The sequence below is a fragment of the Crinia signifera genome, chromosome 6, assembly GCF_055691185.1.
Source record: "Crinia signifera chromosome 6, ASM5569118v1, whole genome shotgun sequence".
NCBI classification, from domain to species: Eukaryota; Metazoa; Chordata; class Amphibia; order Anura; family Myobatrachidae; genus Crinia; species Crinia signifera.
The window spans coordinates 271,028,510-271,049,028 of record NC_139222.1 but is presented as its reverse complement, the minus strand read 5'-3'; the positions used below and the strand labels follow the sequence as shown (position 1 = coordinate 271,049,028).

The 20,519-nt window shown below is 46.8% G+C and overlaps 2 protein-coding genes across 3 annotated transcripts in view; one reads left to right on the top strand and one right to left on the bottom strand.

Annotated features, from left to right (window-relative positions):
* The window catches only part of ZMAT4 (zinc finger matrin-type 4), a 307,125-nt gene that overhangs the window by 209,930 nt on the left and 76,676 nt on the right, over positions 1-20,519 (top strand). The window lies entirely within an intron of this gene.
* On the bottom strand, positions 1,259-19,374 carry LOC146007404 (uncharacterized). Its single transcript, XM_083145755.1, has 3 exons — positions 18,850-19,374; positions 17,917-17,997; positions 1,259-1,501 (listed from the first exon to the last, which is right to left on the bottom strand). Exons 1-3 carry the CDS (start codon positions 19,261-19,263, stop codon positions 1,259-1,261), a joined length of 738 nt encoding a protein of 245 aa, XP_083001881.1. The 5' UTR covers positions 19,264-19,374.

Below are 20,519 nucleotides of genomic sequence, written 5' to 3'. Positions count from 1 at the left end.
ATCTTCAGTCACTGTCAACCTTCTGCCTTTTGACCTAAGGACTGTTGACATTTCTTGGGTCGACCTAGCGATCCATACCCGCTGCAACTTGTAGTCCTAGAAGAGACTGCCTGCCCCTTTACGTGAAAATAAATCTGTAAAAAGACATAAATAAGTTGCCGCAGAATGCGATGAACTCTTCTGCACATCATTTTCTCTTAATAAGGCACCACCTCGGGCACTTGTGATATGCAGATAATTGACTCTACCAGTGCAGCTTTTTTTAAGCCTCTCCATTTTATTTGCATACTGCTCTCCTCGCTGCATCGCTCTGCTTAATGATGTTCCCAAATAGTGTATTTTTATATCTTTCACACACAATTATAATCTGACTTTAGGGAGCAATCACCGGGCTCCTGGCTGCTATCCGCCAGGGAACAACTCCCCAGACACAGTGCAGATCTCTCAAGGTGAACCCTATTCCTATCACAGTATAAAAGTTGTTAGTTATTAGATTTGCCGTAATGTCAGATGTTCCTTAAAAAGAACGGTGCACTCGTTAGACATCCGAAACTCTTGTTCATTGTTATGAAAAATGGACAATTAGTTTCCCCATTTCATTAGTTTTGTACCAATAAAATAAGACTTACGCTTCGTCCCGTGAGGACGTTTGGTGCTCGTTGTACTTGTCTGTTCTGCCGTTTAAAATAAATGTTTGTAATTTAAGACTTTTTTTCCTTGCATTGATATTAAGAGACTCGTGAGTGGTTTACATTTCATGTCTACGCAGAGGGTTGCACGTGCCTGGGTCCCTCCCCCCTGAATCCGCCAAGAGTTAAGCGTTGTAATCAAAGAGCTGTACGGAAAATAATGCATACTCTGTTCTGACCTCTTTGCTCACGGCAATTAATGCAACAGTAGGCAAAAGTGTTTATAACGAATCCTCGGCTCTGTGTCCGCAAGAACTGTCTATGCGCGCCATGCGCAGTAGGTGGCTACCTTGGTAACAGAGGGACAGAATTTCTCTAACTGTATTTTAACCATTGATAAACAGATAATATGCAAAGGTTTAAGCTGTTGATGAACCATAACTCCCAGAAGCCTCTGCATTCCATTTTTTTTAAGATTATATCGAATGCCTTGGTAGAACCATATTCTGCAACAGGTGAGCATGGCACAGGTGCTGCGAAAGAGCTCCACTGCGACTACCCGCATATTGCAAGATGTCAGGAGGGGATGGGCAACATTATGTGCCACGACCGTTCTTTAATGGGGGGCGCTAACATCCACCAATGCAACTGATGGGGTAAAAGAAGTTGGATTCTGGAGAACATCCACCGTCCTTCCTGCAAAGCCCAGATATTGGAGCTTGAGAATGCACCTCATCATCACAGCCATGATCAGTGGCCCTGTGAAGATTAGACAACCTGCTGAGTTTCATCTTTAAACCAGCAGGCGGCTGCAGGATCTCCCTGTCAGCCACCAAACTCAGTGCCGGATTCTGGTTCACATGGGCCTTGAGCTGAAATTGACAAGTGTGGTGTGGATAGAGTCTACATAGGGGGTAGTGCCCTTGGTGTGGCTATCGCCATGGAGTGTCATAGGTAGTGCTTGCCTTCAATCACTGTATAGAGGAGCTATAACAAAAAGGTTTGTGAAGACCCTATAATGCAGTGCATTAGTAATCATCATATGATACAGAGCGCATCACAGTGACCATCATATAATACAGAGCGCATCACAGTGACCATCATATAACACAGAGCGCATCACAGTGACCGACATATCATACAGAGAACATCACAGTGACCGACATATCATACAGAGCACATCACAGTGACCATCATATAACACAGAGTGCATCACAGTGACCATCATATGATACAGAGAGCATCACAGTGACTGCCATATAATACCGAGATCATCTCAGTGACTGCCATATCATACAGTGAGCATCACAGTGACTGCCATATCATACAGAGAGCATCACAGTGACCATCATATGATAGAGAACATCACAGTGACTGCCATATCATACAGTGAGCATCACAGTGACTGCCATATCATACAGAGAGCATCACAGTGACCATCATATGATAGAGAACATCACAGTGACTGCCATATAATACAGAGAGCATCACAGTGACTGCCATATCATACAGAGCGCATCACAGTGACTGCCATATCATGCAGAGAGCATCACAGTGACTGCCATATCATATAGAGCGCATCCCAGTGACTGACATATCATACAGAGATCATCACAGTGACTGCCATATCATACAGAGAGCATCACAGTGACTGCCATATAATACAGAGAGCATCACAGTGACTGCCATATAATACAGAGAGCATCACAGTGACTGTCATATCATACAGAGCGCATCACAGTGACCATCATATAATACAGAGAGTATCACAGTGACTGCCATATAATACAGAGAGCATAACAGTGACTAACATATAATACAGAGAACATCACAGTGACTGCCATATCATACAGAGCGCATCACAGTGACTGCCATATAATACAGAGAGCATCACAGTGACTGCCATATAATACAGAACACATCACAGTGACCATCATAAAATATAGAGCGCATCACAGTGACTGTCATATCATAAAGAGAGCATCACAGTGACTGCTATATCATACAGAGAGCATACCAGTGACTGTCATATCATACAGAGAGCATCGAAGTGACTGCCATATCATACAGAGAGCATCACTGTGACTGCCATATCATACAGAGAGCATACCAGTGACTGTCATATCATACAGAGAGCATCGCAGTGACTGCCATATGATACAGAGAGCATAACAGTGACTGCCATATCATACAGAGATCATCACAGTGACTGAGATATCATACAGTGAGCATCACAGTGACTGCCATATCATACAGAGAGCATCACAGTGACTGCCATATGATACAGAGAGCATAACAGTGACTGCCATATCATACAGAGAGCATCACAGTGACTGTCATATCATACAGAGATAATCTCAGTGACTGCCATATCATGCAGAGATCATCACAGTGACTGCCATATCATACAGAGAGCATCGCAGTGACTGCCATATCATACAGAGAGCATCACAGTGACTGCCATATCATACAGAGATAATCTCAGTGACTGTCATATCATGCAGAGATCATCACAGTGACTGCCATATCATACAGTGAGCATCACAGTGACTGCCATATCATACAGAGAGCATCACAGTGACTGCCATATCATACAGTGAGCATCACAGTGACTGCCATATCATACAGAGAGCATCACAGTGACTGCCATATCATACAGAGAGCATCACAGTGACTGCCATATCATACAGTGAGCATCACAGTGACTGCCATATCATACAGAGAGCATCACAGTGACTGCCATACAATACAGAGAGCATCACCGATCTCCCCACCATTTCCAATCATGGATGAGATATAGAGGAACTAGCTAATGAGAGAGGCGGGGAGTGGTTGGCCACAGCAATCGCCGGCAGGTATTTACAGCAGATAACTGCCACTGAAGAGGGAGCCCCAGAGTCAGCCAGTGCAGCAACTGCAAGGGATACAGCAAGAAGCCCTAGTTGCTAAACTCCAGGACACATGACCCCTGCTGTGGGTGACCGCTCCAGCCTGGGAAACCCGTGTTTGAGGGGGTTTGACAAGTCCGTATGCCAGACAAGGCAGGCAGGAGAGCGAAGCATTATGCAGATAAACAGAAAGTGAACAAAAAAAGATCCGAAAAAATATATGAACAAAAAAATTTTTTTCACAAAATGACATGAAATATAAAATCACCAAACTACTCCTCAACTACATTTCATAGGCGGCCGAGGGCAGGCATTGGATAAGGCAAGGCTAAAAAATATTTCAAAGTCAGGAGAAAACTGCAGCCAAAAGCATAATACAGTAACAAGCCAAGGTCAGGACAGGAGACGGGTAACTCTGAGGTCAGGGCAGGACATCAATCAGAGAAGAAGCTATTTAAACTCTGCAGAGCCTATGGAGGGAGATCTGGAGAAGCCGCCCTCCCTGACAAGAGAGCTGCAGCATGTGTAGAGGGACGGGGCGAGAGAGCACTGCCCTATGTAGGGTGACCAACTTTCCAATGGGCCAACCCGGGACGGGGGGTCTGGGTCATTATGGTGTAGGTATCAAGTCCCAGACACAGACATACCCCTGAATCATATAAAACATAATAGACAGTAAGTGTTTATTATCTTCAAAACTCACACTGGCTGGCTGGCTGGGATCACACACTGGGGCACAGGCACTGATGATGGTGGCGTCGCTGCTCGCACCTGCCACCACACACAATTTGCTGCTGCGTGGCTCTGTCTATTGTCCCTCCTCCACTACTCTCAGAACGCACCGCTGTGGCTGGCGGAGGTGGGACAGTGTGGGATGTCACATTGAGCACTGAGCCGCCCGCGTCACCGCGTGCATCACGTGGGGGTGCGCCGTGGCTGGCCGGGCGGACATGACTTAAGTAGCTTCGCCTGCTGACATCATTGCCAGGGGGGCGGCCGCGGCGACTCAGGGAGCTATGTATGCAGTGAATTTGGGCGAAAAGTATGTAAAGACCGTCCGTCGCCCAGCCTAGCTGAATGCAATGCTGCCCTGGCTGCCCTTCAATCCACCAACAATTGTTAGTAAAAACCGGGACTTTCCACATCCTGGGATGGGTTTTCCCGGGACGCAGGATTTTAGGAGTCAAAACCGGGACAGTCCTGGGCAAACCGGAACGGTTGGTCACCCTAGCCCTATGTCTCTGAAGCCAGTATCTGAGTTTCGGATGCTGGGGGCCGGCCATTGATAACCCATTGCAGAGAACCCATTGCAAAAATGATCACAGAAAGCTCCAATATTTTGATAGCTTTGACAGCTGCATGTTGGTTTTGCCAGTGTTCTGATTTCATTTGAAATGGGAATTGCACGGAAAAGCGATAGAAAACATATTTGCTCACATACTATTATAATCCACAGCATTTATGTTTACTTGGTAGACTCGTGCATTATTTGCAGCAATGTTCTCCTGGAAGATCTCCGCAGACACTGTAGTAGAGCGTCTTTATGTATTATACACCTTGGAAAATAAAGAGCTACAAATATTTAGGAAAAAAAAGAGGATTTGAAAAGACTTCACAATTATTAATGACTTCCGAGCCGATGAGAGTTTGGGCTGCGGGGAGCCGGAGAGCATTGTCAGATAAGTGCTGTTCCATCAACAGGCTTAAAAATGTGTCTAATATCCTGGGTATGTGAAAAACAGAGACTCGCATGAATAATAAAGCACAGAGAGAGAGAACTCTAGGTAAAATAAATGCATCTTTGGAGATTTGTTTACCTACGGAAAGAGGAGAAGTTTGCAAGCTTTCCGCCTACATAGGTGTACTGAGTGGGAATGAGTCTGTTCTGCGTGGAACCAGCGCCTCGATTCTGTTCCCTTGCCGGCTGATCTACTGAATTTGCTTTTTTTATTGTCAAATTTCCAGTCCATAAATTCTATTGGTCGAGCATTGTAAGGATTGAATTTCAAACCTCTCTATGGGGGATATTCAAGCCCGGGTCACGACTGTCAGGCCGGCCCGACAGCCATGACCCTGTCTTATTCTTGGGCTGCCTTGACAAAGAATCGGCAGACGGGATTCAATGTCCCAAATGCCGAAAAGGGGGGGGGGTGGCCGTGAGATACGGCCGTAGAACGTTGAGCTGTGGTCGGGAGCTCGATAATCCATGGCCGTTCTCGGCAGAACGGGCCCGACTGCTTCTAAAGTCGTCTCGTTCTGCCGATATCCCTGTTCAATGCTGTTGGGAAAGACAGCATTGAATAGGGTCCTCCGCTATTTCCCCCATCGGGAATAGCGGCGGGGATTGAATACCCCCCATAGTCTGCATTTCTAATAATTATAGTTGTGCCGAAATTGGCAGCTGAAGGGGCATTTATTACAGTGTGCACAACGTCAAACATATGCACTAGGTATGTGCCCATAATCCACTGGGAAATGGTGCCGCTGCCACACAGTGAGTATATTTAATGAGTAGAGGGTGTAAAATGTGGGCCCGGCCTTGATTCAGAGGCCATCACACATTGGGGCCGATTTAGGGTCAATGGTGGTGGGTGTGCGCATGCGCGTATAGGCTAATGTGCAGACCCTATGTGTGATCGTACTTGCCGAGGCATTAGCATGGGCAGTGGAGGGAGGGGGGCGGGATTGTGGGTTGCATCAGGGAGTGTTGTATGAGCGTCCCCATGGAAACGCTGGGCGTTCCTCTGGAAAAGCATGCTTGGGGCGGATGACTGACATCACATGACATCAGCACCTGCCGCATATTCAGCGATCAAAGGCGGAAATAAAAGTCAGTTTAGACCAGGGATGGGCAAACTACGGCCTTTGGGCCAACCCGATCTTGACTGGCCGGCGGTGCTGCAGAAGACATGTTTTGCACTCCACATGCAAAGGCTGGGATTTCCTCAACGGCGCTGCATAACCCAGCTCCCTGCTGCCCTGACTCAATTGAGTGACAGCTGAGCCGTCGGTGCTGCACAGCAGTGCAGGGCAGCAGAGTGATGGCTCAGCTGTCCCGTAGTGTGCTAGGTAGATGCTGGAGGCTCAGTGATTGGCTGAGCCACAGGCTGTGCAGGGCTGTAGGAGGTGGGATCCCGGGCAACGTGCAGGAGGCGGGATCCCGGGCTACGTGCAGGAGGCGGGATCCCAGGCAGCGTGCAGGAGGCGGGATCCCGGGCAGCGTGCAGGAGGCGGGATCCCGTGCAGGAGGCGGGATCCCGGGCAGCGTGCAGGAGGCGGGATCCCGGGCAGCGTGCAGGAGGCGGGATCCCGGGCAGCGTGCAGATGGCGGGATGCTGGGCAGCGTAAATTTTTACTAGGATTGTTAAGTGGCCCCCCGGCCAAAATAATTGCCCATCCCTGGTTTAGACTGACTTTTATTCCGAAAGGGGAGAAAAAAAGTATATAAAAGTCATGGTACTTATGTAGTATCTGGGCTGCCGATTTCTAAATCGGGTCGGATCGGGAGATCGCATCGCATCGCATGCGACCATGCGATTCGATGCGATGCGATGCGATGACCCGATTTTTCCATAGGAATCAATGTTAAAATGGACTGAGTCCATTTTAACATGGAATTCAATGGGAAAAATGGGTCCTTTTCATACCCCTACTATCCAAGTGGGCATGGAGTTGGATATAAACCTGTGGCGAGCGTAGCGAGCCACCGAGCCCGAAGCGTGGCGAGCGAAGCGAGCCCCGCGAGGGGACGAATACCGTCCCCTCGCGGGGCTCGCTTCGCTCGCCACGCTTCGGGCTCGGTGGCTCGCTACGCTCGCCACAGGTTTATATCCAACTCCATGCCCACTTGGATAGTAGGGGTATGAAAAGGACCCCTTTTTCCATAGGAATCATTTTAACATTGATTCCTATGGAAAAATCGGGTCATCGCATCCGATATCGGATGCGATGCGATGCGATGCGATGCGATATCGCATCGCATCGCATCTGATTGTATGCCTTAACTTAAGGCATACAATCAAAAAATCGGCAGCCCAGATACTACATAAGTACCAAAGTCATTTTTCGAAGTCAGAACATTGACCATATTTTTACATAATCATTACTTCCTAGCATTAAGGAAACATATGGCAGGTTTCACATTGGATTATGTGATCAGGATGAGGATAAGCAAGGTACTTTTGTAGGGAAAATACAGTATGTTGAACAGAAACCTCAGCAGCACAGACCGTAATGCCGGGGAACCCACATTACACCTATCAGTATGCCGAGCGGACGGTTCCTGATGTCTGACCATCATGTTTCAGGAATCCCTGGAGACATACAGATCTGGGGATGCAGATAGGCTCATGCAGTATAATCTGGGAATGGGATACGTCTGTAGATGGAGAAACTGTAATAGTTATAGGTGTGCAATATTAGTGATGGCATCATTACTGCAATGTAGCTGTTATCCTGCGCGTGGAAGCATTATTCCCGATTACAGGAGAGGACTGCGCAGACTGCACTAACCACAACAGTAACAGACCTGTTTTAAAAATCAAGCCTGACTCTGAGATTGAAGGTGATTGGCTGAATAGACCCCATACAGTATCTATGGATGTAAAAAATCATGCGTCTGGTGGAACGTACAGGTACCCATGACCTTGTACCCGATTTCTCCTGCGCTAGGAGGCGGATGTAGCTTTTGAACAAGGTCTACTCTTTTTATTCACTTTCATCGTTAGGGAACAGCAGGTCTCAATGGAGGCAATGCAAGCGCAGGTTCTGTTATATCCGTACCCTCATACTCTCCCAGACTTCCCGCAACTGTCCTGCATTCTGACAACTTGGGCATGAGGGTGCAATTTGTTGTGACTCATGTAAGGATGGTCTCACCTCCTAAAACATGCTGACAGAGCCATAATAACACAACAATAATAACCCTCAGGTCACCATGCATAGATCAGGCCACCCTCAGGTCACCATGCACAGATCAGGCCACCCTCAGGTCACCATGCACAGATCAGGCCACCCTCAGGTCACCATGCATAGATCAGACCACCCTCAGGTCACCATGCACAGATCAGGACACCCTCAGGTCACCATGCACAGATCAGGCCACCCTCAGGTCACCATGCACAGATCAGGCCACCCTCAGGTCACGACGCATAGATCAGGCCACCCTCAGGTCACCATGCACAGATCAGGCCACCCTCAGGTCACCATGCACAGATCAGGCCACCCTCAGGTCACCATTCACAGATCAGGACACCCTCAGGTCACCACGCACAGATCAGGCCACCCTCAGGTCACCATGCATAGATCAGCCACCATCAGGTCACCATGCACAGATCAGGCCACCCTCAGGTCACCATGCATAGATCATGCCACCCTCCCGTCACCATTCACAGATTAGCCACCCTCAGGTCACCATGCACAGATCAGGCCATTTTCAGGTCACCATGCATAGATCAGGCCACCCTCAGGTCACCATGCACAGATCAGACCACCCTCAGGTCACCATGCACAGATGAGACCACCCTCAGGTCACCATGCACAGATCAGGCCACACTCCCGTCACCATTCACAGATTAGCCACCCTCAGGTCACCATGCATAGATCAGGCCATCCTCAGGTCACCATGCATAGATCAGGCCATCCTCTGGTCACCATGCATAGATCAGACCACCCTCAGATCACCATGCACAGATCAGGTCACCCTCAGGTCCCCATGCATAGATCAGGACACCCTCAGGTCACCATGCACAGATCAGGCTACCCTCAGGTCACCATGCATAGATCAGGCCACCCTCAGGTCACCATGCATAGATCAGGCCACCCTCAGGTCACCATGCATAGATCAGGCCACCCTTATGTCATCATGCATAGATCAGGACACCCTCAGGTCACCACGCACAGATCAGGCCACCCTCAGGTCACGACGCATAGATCAGGCCACCCTCAGGTCACCATGCACAGATCAGGCCACCCTCAGGTCACCATGCACAGATCAGGCCACCCTCAGGTCACCATTCACAGATCAGGACACCCTCAGGTCATCACGCACAGATCAGGCCACCCTCAGGTCACGACGCATAGATCAGGCCACTCTCAGGTCACCATGCATAGATCATCCACCCTCAGGTCACATGCATTGATCAGGCCACCCTAAGGTCACCATGCATAGATCAGGCCACCCTCAGGTCACCATTCACAGATCAGGCCACCCTCAGGTCACCATGCATTGATCAGGCCACCCTCAGGTCACCATGCATAGATCAGGCCACCCTCAGGTCACCATGCATCATTCCTCTCAGGAGGAATGATGTGTGGTTGTTGGTAGTACCTGAGCTGTACAAGTCCTGATGATGGTCTAGAGTGGACCGAAACGTCACGTCGACTAGGCCTTTTTTGATTCGCCATTAATATGCCTTATTAATCTTGACCTTGGTGAGTGCCCATTTCTTCACATTATATATATATATATATATATATATATACTGTAGATGATATAGTTAGTCTCAGTAAATAATGGCATTTAATAATAAGAACGCTATTCAAATTGATAAAAATTAGGAAAGTAAAGTAACGTGACTACAAAGACTAGGTTGTAGCTGAAAATGCCTGCCTGTGGAGAGGTATAAAACATTGGAGAGTGCTAAAGCAAGAGATAAAGTACCAACCAATTAGCTTCTAAATGCCATTTTACATGCTGCGTTTTAGAAATGCCAGTTATGGGGCTGATTGGGTGTTACTTTAGCTCTCTCCAAAGTCTGATACACCTCCCTGTATGTGAGCGCTCCCACGAGGCTGGATCCGGCTGACCCGATTTACCCTTTCTCTAGATGTGTAATTTCTGATATTGTAAGGCCGGCAAATCAATGTATTTTTAGACAATAGCAGAAGTACTCATGTATTCCAGGCAGAGCTTCACGTACAATTACAGTGACAATATAATGACAGTAAGTTCTTGTGACGGTAATTATACACTTATGTTTTATATTGTTACCCTGGTAATTACGTTATTTCCCCCCTCACCACTAGCGAGTCTTACATTGGAAAGTGCCATAAAATAAGAGCTGTTTAGATGTAAAATAGCTCAATTATTCATTTAATAAAGAGGTAGCGCTGTTGACCAGCTGAAAACACTGAGCTGTATAATTAAACCTGCGCCAGAAAAAGTGTGGGACCGTTTTATTTCTCTTTATATAGATGTGAGACAAGGAAACATAGTTTTTTTACAATTTAAATCTTGGGGGCCAATTTATCACCATAAGTATCCTCAGATGTGGACGCGCTGGTATAATATCGGCCCAATTCCCAATGCGATAATTGAGTGCATGGATGTTTTTATTATCGCGTGCAGTGACAGAGCTTTTGAGGAATACCCAGAGCAAAGGCTGCGCACACAGCACTGCTGCCAACATTGTCGCTACACTACTGCCGGCACCCCCTTCCACGTCACTGATTGGATCTCCTGTAGGTGCCCATTTGAAGCTTTCCTGCAAAGCCAGTTGCTGGGTCACAGCGCCGTAACTAGGTGGGAGCCAGTGGTGCCTTGCCCACAGCTCATCTGCACTGTTGGCACACCATCTGCCAAAATCATGGCCACTGCCAGCCCACCTACCACTGCCAATCACCGCTACTCAGCTCCTATACTGAGACCACCAGATATTGAAATGTGGTGAGCTCGCCGACCGAAAGGCACAGTTAGCGATTGGCTGCCAGACTGCTAGCTCCAATTGGATCATGAGTCAGGGCCATATTTAAAATATTCGCCAGTCTCAGCTCCTCTGCAGGCTGCGCACTCTTACCCAGCTTTAATAGCAGCAGCAGTGCTGGGATTACACAGTGAGCAGCAGTACTGGGTGGCATTGTGTAAGGGCTACTATTCTGGACACTTTGTAAGAGGCACTACTGTTGGCATGTGTAAGGGCACTACAGTGTGTGGCATAATGTGAAAGGGGCATTACAGTATATGAGAATGTGTAAGGGGCATTATGGTGTCCTATTACGGTGTCCTGGTATGATGTATAAGGGGCATTACAGTGTGTGGCATAAAGTGTTAGGGGCTTTACACTGTGTGGCATAATGTGATATGGGCAATACGGGGTGTGGCATAATGTGATATGGGCATTATGGTATGTGGTATAATATGTAATCGGCATTATGGTGTGTGACATAATGTGATATGAGCATTAGTGTGTGGCATAATGTGATATAGGCATTACAATGTGTGGCATAATGTGTAAGGGGCATAACGATATGCAGCATACTGTGTGAGGGGCAATACAGTGTTATTGGTACTATTCTATTATATTACCATGCCCCTTTCTCGTGAAACCACACCCCTAAATTTTGAGTGGGCACTGTCCTTGTATTGGGGTGTGTGTGTGTGCAGCGGTGGCACAACGATTCCCTTTCTGGCACAGGGCACCAAAATGTCTAGTTTCGACACTGCCTGGTCACCCTGTCTTCGGTTTGCAGCGAATGCGTGATGCCGCCATGGCCTGCCTCATGCAAATTGTTTGGACATGCCTGCATGGTCCAGACCACCGCCCTGGAAACAGATTCCTGCTGCAGTACCTTATGACATACATTCTGGCTATACTTGATATTTGGGGCTAACCCCCGAAAATCAGTGTTTCCGGGGAATGAGCCGAAAATATATGATAAATGGACCCCTATGTCTGATTTGAGGACTCCTCTGTCCCATTATGCTGCCCTCTTGTCCCACGGTCGGGCGGAACAAGTGATGTCACATTGCATTAGGCCAGGACGTGGGATTGCATGCAAAGTCATATCTCTAGCAATCTCCCAAGCCCAGCGATCATTTATACCTGAGGCGTAAACCTTCTTGTCCTATTACCCAGGAACGATATTAGATATTATTGCTCAGAGTGCATCAATGGTAAAGTTGTACGTCTCCTTTTCAACTCCTGCAATTGTATTCTCTGACGTACTGATCCCTGGCCCACCTTGCTGCCTCTCTCTGCACAGAGGTGTCTGGTGTAAGCCCTGGCGGAGAGTTGTGAATTCTGCTCTCTAATACCTGCCTTAAATCTTGATATTTTTTGACTGCTGCTTTATTGCTATGTGTGCTTTATTCCCCCAAGTAATTATTAGTCATTTCTTTTCCCCGCTCCCTTGCAGTGTGAAATGATTGGCGTCAAATTGTCACCTGAACCCGAAGGGAACTCACGTGCCGCTTTAAATTAAGAAATATTGCAGCTATTGTCCTGGGATTTAAGTGTAGTATCGGAACCACACTCCTGGTTGTGTTCCAACGCTATAGAAATGATAGCCATAACCTTTAAATACCTCTGGGGTCCGAATAATGCCACAGACCACGCTGTCCGCGTCTCTACGGAAGAATATTTATGCTAATAACGGTGCCATGGCGCTGGAAAGTAGTCGACGCGCACAGAATTGTTCTTTGGTTAATGAGCAGTAGATCTGTGTAATCGCACTTCGAGAGTAATATAAGAGCAGAACAAATCAAAATGAAAGTAAAAAAAATAAAAAAGCAAACACGCGCTTTAATATCCTGGCTTTATTATTGTGGTGTATTTAGAGTACCTGCTGCTCCTCTGTATTGTGAGTCCTGGGGACAGATAGCAGCTGTGTCAGCACTTCCCAAAATAATTTAATTAACATGCGGTGAAAGCCGTTGTTGTCAACACTTGATTAGAATTCCCAGGGACTCGCTGCGGCCGGTCTACACCAATCACTCGCTGCATGAATGTCATTTACAGTAGATTGTATTGGTATAATGTTCCTCTTCACTTTATATTTACTTACAAAGGCCACAGATTAACCCCTTCAGTGGTGTTTTTTTTTTAAGGGATCGCTCCCCACAGGGTAGGTGTTTTTTTAGAGCGCTCCCTGAAAAAAAGCCACCGCTGTGTGTCCCGCGGGCCGGGCAGCGCCGCTGAGCACTATATCAGCCGCTTCCCCCGGCAACCCGGCTGTGTGCGGTGTGATGTTATAAGGTCACGTTGCACACAGCCGCGAGGGAGGAAGCGGAGCCGGGCCATGGCTGAAGCTCTAAACTGGCAGACCGCAACAATCCCGAGAATTTTCCAGGTTTGCCAGTCTGGGCACTGGAGCATAGCACGGAAAATTTTAGGGAGTGCCAGGGAAGGAGTTAATGTCATGGGCGTTCCTCTGCTGCCATCCCATTCCACCCACGGCCCTCCCTGTCAAGAGCGAACAGCTTTGGGCAGGCCAGAGTACAACCACTGGAATAATGGTGAAGAATTTATACGATGTATTATGTACTCTCACCGGATTACTGTGATCATGTTGTAATTCACCTAAATGTCAGGCGTCATTCTTCTTCTTATTATTGTTGTTGGACTGCTTTCATGTCCCATGTCATTCTGATTTGTCTGATAACCACACACAGTCCTGGGAATCCGTTCCAGTGCGACGGAGCGGAAATACTCAAGATAATTGAACAAATAAGTTGAACATTACATTGTGTGTTCCCCGAGTGGCGAGGGAAGACACTGGGAGGTATTGAACTGAAAGGATAGAAATACTTGTATCAGGAAACCGAGCCGTCATAGAAACCCCACAATTCCAGGGATTATAGGAGACGCAGGCTTCCGAAGGGAAAATAAACTCAAGGAAAAAACACTTTAGAACTATACAAAGCGACTTAAACAAACTGGAGGATTGGAGAGCAAAATGGACAATGAGGTTTAATATTGATAAATGTAAGGTTATGCATGCAATCTATTATTTGAATGGGGAAAATCTAGGAGAATCATTAATGGAAAAAGATTTTGGGGTGCTCATCAACAGTAGACTCAGCTGGAGAGACCCATTTTTTAAGGAGCAACAGTAAAAGCCAACAAGGTATTAGCTTGGATAAAAAGGGGCATAGATGCCAGGGAAGACAGTCTAATCATGCCACTGTATAAATCGTTGGTATGGCCTCATCTGGAATACAGTATACAGAGTCAAACTGTTCAGAAATCTACAGTGGTCCCTACCGTAGTCCACGCCCCGGCCTATCACTTGAGTAGATATTCCACCATCAAGAGCTATGACCTCCTGCACTGGAAACACTTCCGTTAGGTAGTCACAGGTGCTGCTAATCAGCCCAACCTTGGTCACATCAGTTTCTGGGCTGCTGCTGCTCTAAAACCTGGACTGGATCTCCCACATTACTTTCATGTGTAGAGATGCTGTCCCTGCCACAATATATATATATATATATATATATATATATATAAATATATAAAGGGTCAATACAGCAATCTATCAGGTGATCAGTTTACCATGAGAGCTGTACACAGGACATCCAGTCACCCACTAAGGTTAAAGGAAGTTTCTCACTCAGCGAAGGAAGGGATTCTTTACAGTAAGGGCAGTACAGTTATGGAATAGTCAGCCAGAGAATGTTGTGATGACTTAACGGATACATTTAAAAAAAGGGATAGGCAAATTTTAAATCAGAAAAAAGTATACAAGGTTATAGTCATAATTCAAAATGAACTATAGTGGACTCAGATGTAAATATGGTAACCATTTTAGGCCGTAGGGGATGCTGGTTTAGTTCCAGTAAACTCATCTGGGTCGTTTACACCACAGGCAGGGGCGGATTAAGGTCTGTGGGGGCCCGGGACAACAAAATTGTGGGGGCCCCCACAGACACCCTCCCAGGCTTGAAGGTGTTATTTTGAAGGTGTTGCTAGAAGGTGTTATTAGAAATAACCACAGACAGCATCGCAGGTTCATGTGCGTATAAGGTGTGGCCACAACAGTCGACATTTACGAAGTGGAGCCGCTGTTATCCGTTGTACAGGCGTGAGAGCTGCCCTGCGCACAAGCAACAATTGTTTTACAATGCCTCTTATTCATGGGAATCACAAGTGAGTGACAGGTAGCCAGCCTTTGGTGAATGTAAAGGTGGAAGCTCAGATTAATGCGGGCACAAGAGTTCTCTGTTTATTAGGTGAGCAGCAGAGGGTAATGTAGGGTACACACCAGGACGATCACCGTCGTTCACGACCGATAGACGACCATGGAACGATTTCCCTTGGACTTCCCGGGAGCTCCCAGGCAGTCCCCAGCAAACGATTAGCAAAAATTGTGTTTTTTTGGCGGAACGATCTAGATCCGATCCCGATGTGCCCGCGATGGTCGTTAAGACGGTCGGATCGCTGGTTTTTGTTTTTTTGCAAGAACACATGCGACCGTCGTCAGATTGGCCTTTGAAATTTGAATGAAGGGGCTGGACTAGCAGAGGGGGAGGACTAGCAGAGGGGGATAGGAATAGCAGCAGCCATTTTAAACCAGTGTATTTCTGCTTTGTTACTAGTGAGGCTTGGTTTATACCTGCTGAACGCTGGACATAGCTATTTACACATTACTTTGTTTTGCCTGCCATTACAAAGTGTCTTTTAACCCTGCACTATGGAGAATGCAGTGATGGGTAGTCACCAGCAACAGTACCTGCTCTATTATGCAGTGTTGAAGCTCAGGCGTCAGAGAGCCCAGCGCAGGAGAGAAAGATCATGCTGGACAAAGCAGTGGCTACTTCAGCGTCAGACTCGTTCGCACATGCCACTGCTCAGGGACATCAGGGAAAATAACCCAGACGATTTTCGTAACTTCTTGAGGATGGATGATGCCACATTCCAGGAATTGCTGCGTCTGGTGACTCCCCACATCGAGAAGCAGGATACCAAGTATCGCATGGCTATCCCTGCTGAGGAACGGCTGGTGGTGACCCTGAGGTTTCTGGCGACAGGACGGTCTCTTGCTGACCTAAAGTTTGGATCCCTCATCTCTCCGCAAGCTTTGGGCCTCATCATCCCGGAGACCTGCAAAGCCATTGTGAAGGTGCTGCAGTACCAGTATTGCAAGGTAAGGATGAAATATACACGTACACTTTATTGTGCAAACAAAATATTTTTATTTATAATTTAGGCCTAGGACAGAAACAGGTTTTTTAGGCCTTTCATAGGTAAAACATGTAAAATAGTAAATAGATTGTGTCAACACAAATATATTATAATACCATATATAAAAGATATTGTACAAAAACACACACTATATATAAAAATTTAAGTATGTATGACCCAGTTTAAACTTTCCCAATAAGTACGGGCTACTGTGTGGCAGATTATGTCTGCTGTAGATATGTAAAGGCTGCGGCCCACATGGCGCATGGCGCAGATGCAATGGCCCCGGCCCCATTGATGTGCGCCATACGCCATGTGAGCAGTGGCCATCACATACCTGCAGCTGAGACCATGTCTGCCGCACAGTACCCCATACTATTGGTAAAGACAAAAGGGCAATAAATGGAGTTTGCTATCCAGATTGAGGAGAATCCTGTTCTCCCTCTGGTAATGCAGGTACAGGTAGCAGCATATAAAAAAACAAAAAAACACACTCTGGTAACTTCTGGAACAGGCCCTTACAACAGTAGGGATAAGGTACTGTGTGGCAGAGGATGTCTGCTGCAGATTTGTAAAGGCTGCGGCCCACATGGCGCATGGCGCAGATGCAATGGCCCCGGCCCCATTGATGTGCGCCATACGCCATGTGAGCAGTGGCCATCACATACCTGCAGCTGAGACCATGTCTGCCGCACAGTACCCCATACTATTGGCAAAGACAAAAGGGCAATAAATGGAGTTTGCTATCCAGATTGAGGAGAATCCTGTTCTCCCTCTGGTAATGCAGGTACAGGTAGCAGCATATAAAAAAACAAAAAAACACACTGTGGCCCTTGTGTGGCAGAGGATGTCTGCTGCAGATATGTAAAGGCTGCGACCCACATGGCGCATGGCGCAGATGCAATGGTCCCGGCCCCATTGATGTGCGCCATACGCCATGTGAGCAGTGGCCATCACATACCTGCAGCTGAGACCATGTCGATGGTAAATGATAAAATAGCCTATTTTTTAAGACAGATCCTCAAAAACAGGAGACTCTGGATCTTCTATCAGTAAAGAACTGTAGAATTGACGGTACTGGGGGGGTTGAAAAGGCTGTGTAGGTGTTGACTGGGTATTTGTTGGAATTGTGCTCGACTGGCCTGCTACGGTGGCAGGCGGAGTAGGCACTGGTGATTCTAATGACAGTGGTGTGGCTGGTGCACTACCCATGCCAACTATTTTAGTGCCACTGTTGAGATACCCTAAACTGCCATTATACACCAACTCCATGCATAACTTTTCAAAAGTAAGTTGCTGGTCCGGAGCCATGTTGCGAACACACTCTGCCACATAAGTGAAGTAGTTGTCATGTTTGTCCGGGTTTCTTTGCAGGACTTGCTGTGCCCGCATCATAAATTCTTCATGTGCTGATGCTTCTCCTTTTTTTCCTTTGCCACGCATTTTATTGGCACGGGGGAGTGGTGGAGTGGGTTCCAGGGTGGGTGGTGGAGTGCGTGCCGGAGTAGGAACTTCGCTCGATGTACATGCATTATCAGATAGGACAGATAGGTCTGGGGTTGCAGGTGGGTAGTCACCAAGCTGTAAAGAAATTGAACATGTTTACTAATCAATTCTATTTACTTCTAATTTCAGTTCCCTACCAGCGTGAATGAATGGAAAGTCATCGCAGAGGAGTTTGAACAGCGATGGAACTTTCCAAATTGCGGTGGAGCCATTGATGGCAAACATGTCCGCATAGCCCAGCCTATCAATAGTGGTTCCTACTATTTTAATTACAAGGGCTATTTTAGCATTGTACTAATGGCTGTTGTTAATGCGAACTATGATTTTATCTTCCTGGATGTAGGAAGGAATGGCCGTGTATCGGATGGTGGCACTTTCAAGGACACAAAGTTCTACGAAAGGCTCATAGCGAACACCCTTCACTTGCCGTCTGTCCAGGAAACTAAACAGGGGCTTAACTTTGTTTTTGTGGCTGACGAGGCTTTTGGCCTGCACGAGCATGTCATGAAGCCATATGCGCAAAGGGGCCTGAACCATGACAAAAGGATCTTTAACTACAGACTATCCAGGGCACGGCGTGTTGTGGAAAATGCTTTTGGCATCCTGGCTAACCGGTTTCGTATTTTCCACTCTGCCATTAACCTGAGGGTGGACAAAATTGACTGGGTTGTCACGGCGTGCTGTGTCCTGCACAATTTGCTCCGCAGAAAAGCCACACAGCAAAGGGCTACAGGCACAGCACTCCAAGAAGACCAAGAACTGCCAGAGGAGGTAGTGCAGATATCCTCCTTGCAAACCCCAACACAACACTACACAGGGAGTGCACGAGCCAAACAGGTGAGGGAAGAGTACATGGCCTACTTTAATGGGGAGGGCGCTGTGGATTGGCAGGAGGAATCAATTAGATAGCCAAAAAAATAGACTTACCGATGCAGACTGCGAATTCTCCTCCTCCTGCGCCGTGACTTCTTGGTTTTCATGTTCGACCATCAGGACTACTCCTGTCCTCATCGACTCCTGGCTGAGGGTGAATGTCAACCGATCATAGTACCAGAGCGATGTTTGATACATCTCGTCGACTCCAGCACCAGACTTCTTTGCAGCCTCCACCTTCTTGTGTTCCTTTAAGAACACCGTGCGCAGATTCTGGATGCGTTTCCTCACCCATTCAACATTGGCCTCTGGGTGAAATGGAAGACTGTAGCGTGCCAAGTCCTCCAAGGCTTGGTTTCTTTTCATTTTGTTCGAATACTCTTTGGATTTTGTTCGCCACAGGCATTCGTGTGAACGATATTTTTCAATAAACCCTTCCAAAAACTCTTGTTCCTTTGCGTTGGACATTGGGACTGTAAAAAGATAAAACCATTTTAGTTGTTATAGTTATATCCATGTTTTGTTTCATATTTAAATTTTTATAGTTATAGTTATATCCATGTTTTGTTTCATATTTAAATTTTTATAGTTATAGTTATATCCATGTTTTGTTTCCTATTTAAATTTTTATAGTTATAGTTACCAGTTTACCTAGTTCTTATGTTTTAAGTATTTAAAATGTTAATAAACTTTTATGAAAACCACTATACATTTTATTGTGCAGATTGCCATTCACACACACAGGTGAATGGGGCCTAGCAGAGAGGAGTGCATGGAATACTGCAATGGTGGACAATGGTTATATGTATATATCTATATATACACAAACACACACACACACAGGTGAATGGGGCCTAGCAGAGAGGAGTGCATGGAATACTGCAATGGTGGACAATGGTTATATGTATATATCTATATATACACAAACACACACACAGGTGAATGGGGCCTAGCAGAGAGGAGTGCATGGAATACTGCAATGGTGGACAATGGTTATATGTATATATCTATATATACACAAACACACACACAGGTGAATGGGGCCTAGCAGAGAGGAGTGCATGGAATACTGCAATGGTGGACAATGGTTATATGTATATATCTATATATACACAAACACAGGTGAATGGGGCCTAGCAGAGAGGAGTGCATGGAATACTGCAATGGTGGACAATGGTTATATGTATATATACACACATGGGGCCCACCCGAGCAAACAGTGACATGGTCGGGTGCACGGTTGCCAAAACAGTGCTCTACTGTATACACACTATATACATTGGTGGCAACAGTGGGCATGCATAGGAGAGCATTGGGAGTGCAAACATACCAGGTTTTTGTTCTGGGAGATGAGACAAGAAGGAGAGTCCAACTGCTGCGCCAGCACTGTTTGCTATGTGGAAAAACATGGCGCCGGGGGAGTGTTTAGGAAATGCCACTCAAATAGGCTGGATCAAACGACGGACGCACCGACGGACGGACGACGGAGGCGGCAAAAAACACTCACGATCTGCATACGATTGACGGTCGGTCGGCCTGGGATTGACGGATCCTACCTGCAGCACGTAGGACCAAAGATGCGACCAAACGAGTGGCGTGTACGCGCATCGGATCGGAATCGGATCAAATAAATGACAAAAACACACAAAAGTACATACAATCTGCATACAACCGGTCGGAATTGGATCTAAATTGACAAAATCGGGCCCTAGTCGTCCTGGTGT